We start from the raw sequence: 6000 nt of genomic DNA, 5'->3' as shown, positions 1-6000 counted from the left end.
TTTAACCTTTCTCAGTTTTCAGTCTTCATTTTGTATGAATGAGTGCTTAGCTGGGCTATATTAGTAGTAGTTCATCACATACAGGGAGTTCAAGTAATATTATCTCACTGTTCCAGAAATGAACAATTCAAAACTCTTCCAAAGATGATGTAGAATTGTACCTGCAAATTTCTTCTGTTTAAATTGTTCTTTGTTAATCAATCAAAGACAATTAAGAGAACATCCACTTTTTTCCTGTCAATTTCTGAGAAAATTTGAATACATGCAAACCAAAACTACCATAACGCAGACAAAACGGTCCTCTTTCATGAAGATCATCAATAAATGACAATCTTCAATAAGTAAGTCTATTGGGAAATTCTAGAGAATTCGTTTGCTAAACAAAGTTAGTCTTTCTTCTTTTCCATTATGTCTTTCTGTTTAAGCTCTCCATCTGAAAGTTCTGTATATTTTCCATTTTTTTCCTCCTCTTGTTCTTCCTCACTGCCTTCGTCTGTGAGCTCCCGATCACCACTTTCCTTTTTAGCTCCCTCATACTCCAACACCTCTCCATCTGTATCAGCTGTGCAGATCCCGTAACACATAATGCTGATGACCCCCAGGGGCAACCCAAAGAGAAAGCATCCCAGCAGTGGTGAACTCTTGAACACAGACTGTTGAAACAGAAATTTGAAGTAAAAATCACTCTCAGTGAATATATAAAGTTACTGTGTTACTTCTTTATTACTCTGAGTATTTAGCCAGAAAGATCCAAAATTACAGAGTCAGGGCTTTTTTAGGGAGATGGAGGAGTTTATTGGTTTTCTTCTGTTTGCTTGTTTGGGGTTTTTGTTGTTGTTGCTGCTTTGGTTAATTGTTTTGGGTTTTTTTGCAGGGAGGCTGTTTGGCTTGGGGTTTTTTCCCTGCAAAAAGGACAAGGAGTCCTCAACTTCAACAATTCCTACTCTTAAGTTCATAAAAAAAGAGACTTAGCAAAGTTCAAAGATTACAATATTGCACTGGGATTGTTCATGTTAACATGCCAACTGCATATCTGATGCATTATTTGAAGCTTTAGATGCAATTGTTCTAACAGTATTTTAAAAATGCTTTGAAGCAATCAGTTTCATCTCATTTCTGTCTCATTTTCAAAAATTAGTCTGAATAATAAAGAACTACAGAAACATTCTGTGACTAGACAGCTTTCTTTTGAAGAGTACAGCTAATGACACAGGAAGAAGGATTTATGGTTTCAGAAACCTATGGCTAAATGTTGTACATTCAGAGAAGTTTGGAAGCTACTCATAAAGAAACATGTGAGTTTCAATTTAAATGCACAGCACAAGTAGGACAGTTGTGTAGAACAAGTGAAGAAATGGATTTGTGTACATCTTCCCAACAAGATTTTGTTAAATATAATTAACCTGTAAGAAAGATGATAAAAATACTTGCTTTGAAATGACACGAAGTGTAGCATTTAATCCCCCTACGCTCTGACTAATTCGACCAAAACTGTAACATGTCTCAGAATATGGAAATGCTATCAGTTTCGGGAAAGGACATCTAAAGGGTCAAGGAAAAGATGTTGAACTCTCTTTGTTCTATGCCTTAAAACAGATGTCAGACATACAGCAAAGAAGTGAAAAATGTAAAAACATATGTTAAATGTTTATCACATATATTATTAACTTTTATCAAGAAGTTCATTTGGCTTAAACCTAATATACATATACCTGTAATATATACATGATGTATGGAATATGAAAATATTTGTATCCTGACTGACAAGGGTACCATCTAATTTAATGAAAAATAAAACTTACCACTATGGTAGACTTGGCATCATAGATTATTCTCTTGATTCGCTGCAGAAGTCCATCACCACCCTGTGCCTGAAAATTTCAAATGGAACTATGTCAAAACTGCTGACACTTTTCAGTTATGATTCCAAAAGTTCATTCTTCAGACCTTGCAATCTTAAGTCCCTTTAGAAGGAAATGAAAAGTAATTATTCTTGCATCTCATGATGCCCAGACACTCCAACATCTCAAGCCTGGATAAACATTTTTCAATAGTCTCATGAAAAACTCCCACACAATTGTTTCAAACAATCAGTGCCAACTTGAGCAGTGGGCAGGCACTCTCCTGCCATAAAGGAACACCAACCGAAACTACCAACTGTCCTGATGCAACAATGATAAAACTGCAGAGATCTTCTGAACTTTCCTACAGCATGGACTACGACAGTGCAGTTGGAAAAAGTCTAAGATCTAAGCAAAAAGAAGATATGCAATACATAAAACTTGTGTCAAGTAATGAAGGACTGTACCTACACTGCCATCTAATTTAGCAGTGTTCAAAACAGCTACATGAATTTGAAGGCAATCTGTCTGTTGAACAGAACTAGTTTTCACCTGTACTGAGTTGCCAGAGAAATAAACTCTCATTTTGGAAGTCAAATGATCAGCACCTGACCTGACTAAAACCCCTCAAATAGCAAAATGTCCACAAAGATGAAACAGATTCACACGAAGTTACCTATAGGGCCTTAGAGAAAATAACAATGAAGTCAAGGTGAATGATCTACCACTTCCCAAGGAAAGGAAGAACCCAATGTGAGACTTCTCAGAAATTTCTCTGTGGTTCAGAAAGTCTGCATCCCACTAGTTGTTTATCAGCACACTTTGGAGACTGTCACTCCTCAACAGATGCACAATTTCTGGGGCAAAGAACATGGCCAAAGTAGTTCCATTTTATGTCTATAGAGAATTTAAATATAGACAACTTAAATGAAGTCACAGCCTGTATTGCCTGTCTTGTACAGAGATGTGAATTTCGACTGACCTTTAATCATTCTAGCTGAAATACTGCAAACAAAAGTTAGAAAGACCTAAGTGACTAGGGCAACAAACACAAGGCATCACAAATTAATTCCCTCAAAGTTAAAAACCAGAAAGAAACCAATTGTATTTGTTATTTCAACCAGAAGGATATATTCAAATAGATTCTAATGGATGTTGGTAACATAATTCAATGCAATTAACAAAGCATTACAAAAATTGAGAATTGAAGAACAAAGAACTGCTAAATAAATTATCACAACACCCCTCACACTGCAACTGGAAGCATGGCCAGTAAAGTAATGAACAGCAAATAAATCCATCTGTATTGTTGCCACATCAATTTTTCAGATGCATTAAACCAAAGTACCCCAAATGAATGAAATGATGTTCAGCACTACTTGCTATTAACACCCAATGACTTAAAACTGCTGGTGTAAAGTGGGATTTAGCTAACACAGTAAGCATTCAACATACAGTGAATTGGGGCTTAAACCAACACGGGCTTCTCCTAGGAGGCAGAAAAATTATTTGTTAGCACTACTCCCTGTTGTGTCAGCGCGCTCTTCTGGAGCAGGTCCAGAGAAGAGCAACGAGGCTGGTGAAGGGACTCAAGCACAAGTGCTATGAGGAGAGGCTGAGGGAGCTGGGATTATTTAGCCTGGAGAAGAGGAGGCTCAGGGGAGACCTTATCACCCTCTACAACTCCCTGAAAGGAGGTTGGAGTCAGGTGGGGGTTGGTCTCTTCTCCCAGGCAACCAGCAGGAGGACAAGAGGGCACAGACTCAAGCTCTGCCAGGGGAGGTTTAGGTTGGATATCAGGAACAGATTTTTTATGGAGAGAGTAGCAGGGATTGGAATGGGCTGCCCGGGGAGGTGGTGGGTTCACCATCCCTGGAGGTTTTCAAGATGAGACTGGATGTGGCACTTAGTGCCATGGTCTAGCAACCATGGTAGGGCTGGACTCGATCTTGGAGGTCTTTTCCAACCCGGCTGATTCTATGATTCTGTAACTCTTCTCCCACAAGAACAAATGAAAGCTCTGATCCACAATCTCTTTCCTCACCCACACAACACAACCTTCTATCCACTGACGAAATAAGCAAACTTGAGTTTGTTTTGCCAATATTTAAAAATTATTCAAGCCACCAATTCCAGATGGATTTATTAACTCTGTTGCTTTAACAAAAGACAGCTCTTTTTTAGTTTTAGAGCAGAGAAGAGTAAGCTTGTGTCCACTTCTAATGCGGAAAGCAAGAATACCACTGCTTTTTGAAATCTGAACTTTTCATTCATCCAGCTATTGGATTTATTAATTTACCACACAAAATAAAGGGTACAGTTGAACTATGCACTATAATCAAAATTTTAAACAAATGTACTTAATGTAAACCAGGAGATTATTAAAAAGCTCTGCTTACCAGTAGAAGGAATATCAGAAATCAGCTAACATTATGCTATAAACAAAAATAAAGCTTGCTTTCTAGAAGAGGTTCTGCAGTCAGAACAAGCAACAGCACAAGCCAAGAATTCATAATCACATATTCAGTGTCATCAAAGACAGTAAGATAGATGGGACAGGAACACAAAACACACATTATAACAGAGTAATCAAAATTTTCCCTACTTTAGTATCTAAGGAAAACAAAACCACCCAGCATATTCCAAGTCACAATGAAGACTTACTTCAGCTGTACCATCCAAGATATTGTTAATAAACTGAACCATGTCTTCTGTGCTCTCAATGTGCTTATCTGGTAGAAAATACTGCTGATTGGAGGTGTTCAATACAACAATAGTTGGGATTGTCAAGTCACTGGAAACATAAAACACACAGTTTATACATTTAAAAGAACTACCATGTAAAATAATGCAATCCAAGCAATTCCTACATCATTTAAAAGAGTATCCATTAATCTTCACTTCATGTGTGTTCTTCATAGCAGCTCCTTAAAGACAAGAGGGATGGGGGAAGAGAATCACCTGAATGGTACAAACGTGTTTCTCATTAATAATTTCTCTTTCACATCTGTGTCACCTATTGAAGGTTTTTGCATTTGACATACCCACACTGACTGCAAATCAGGTACCTTATGACTTGCCAATTAGTAAGAGATGAGATAATAGCCTTGTACATGACACGTATTAAGTGTTTTAATTATACTTTTGCCTTTGTGCACTAAAAAATGCAATTCCATACAACCATGCTCCAACTGATCAGCTCTATCAATCAACCTCTACCTGTCAAGTCAAAAGAATAAGCCATACCGAAGTGTTTCTAAATCTCTTTTAGACAAGGCAGATGAGCTACAGAGGTTTTAAAGAATTATTGCTTTATTGCTTAGCAGTTGACCCTTCACTTGCTTGGTATCACAGAACTGAAAAAAAAAAAAGGTTAGAAATTATCTCTAGACACAAACCAGTTTAATTTTCTGTTGCATGTAGTGCTAAATTCCAAATTAGGTCAGGTTTAGGAAATTTTAATACTGCACAAGTACACTGTTCAACACGAAAGATTTAAAAATACATTAAGTATGGCTAAAAATCTCCTGCAGTCCCTCAATTTTCTGCAATTCTGTCAATAATTAATTCAAGTAGAAGGTGGCTTTCCTTCACAGTAGAAGCAATTTGAATCTTTTTTTCCTCTTACAATTTCACTCTTGTCTAATAGTGCCCCATCCTTGTCCATTTGTAATCCATGTAATATTGGTGAGGATTTCAGCCTTCACTGTGCTAATAATCCATAGTAAATTGTTTCATGGAAATATTGTTTAGCATTTCCTCAAGATTCCCATTTTTCTGCAAAGCTGCTGAAATTATTCTAAATTTTCTCACAGTTTAGGTGGAGTTTTTTAAAGTTTAAATTCAGATCCAAACCTGAAACTGAAAGACAATACTTATACATGAAAATTTTCTACAATTCTAGAAAGCTGAATACTGCAAGACTTAAGGTGCAGACCATGTTCCCAGTAGTCAAGGTGAAAGCATGGTGGCACCTCAGAAAATGTAAGGGAAACTGGAGAGACATAAAAATAACATCATCCTTAAAGTGAAACTTTAAAAAAACCCAACAAACAACATAAACTTTGTCCAGAGAGATCACCTGCAATGTAAGAGTCTCTAAATACAATCTTTTCCCTGGACATTTTTATTCTCTGTTTATTAGGAACAAACAAGAAAT

At 36.9% G+C, this 6000-nt stretch overlaps 1 protein-coding gene across 1 annotated transcript in view; it reads right to left on the bottom strand.

Moving 5' to 3' along the window:
* Positions 1 to 235: 235 nt before the first annotated feature.
* The window catches only part of TMX3 (thioredoxin-related transmembrane protein 3), a gene marked incomplete at its 5' end in the record, with an annotated part of 28363 nt that continues 22598 nt past the window's right edge, over positions 236 to 6000 (bottom strand). The window contains 3 exons of the mRNA XM_009078732.1: positions 236 to 653; positions 1803 to 1871; positions 4506 to 4635. Of these exons, the coding sequence (XP_009076980.1) occupies positions 387 to 653; positions 1803 to 1871; positions 4506 to 4635 (466 nt within the window). The remainder of the gene's footprint in view (positions 654 to 1802; positions 1872 to 4505; positions 4636 to 6000) is intronic.

Source organism: Acanthisitta chloris, unplaced genomic scaffold, assembly GCF_000695815.1.
Source record: "Acanthisitta chloris isolate BGI_N310 unplaced genomic scaffold, ASM69581v1 scaffold3487, whole genome shotgun sequence".
NCBI lineage: Eukaryota > Metazoa > Chordata > Aves > Passeriformes > Acanthisittidae > Acanthisitta > Acanthisitta chloris.
The sequence above is the reverse complement of the archived record's forward strand: the minus strand, read 5'-3'. Positions and strand labels throughout refer to the sequence as shown.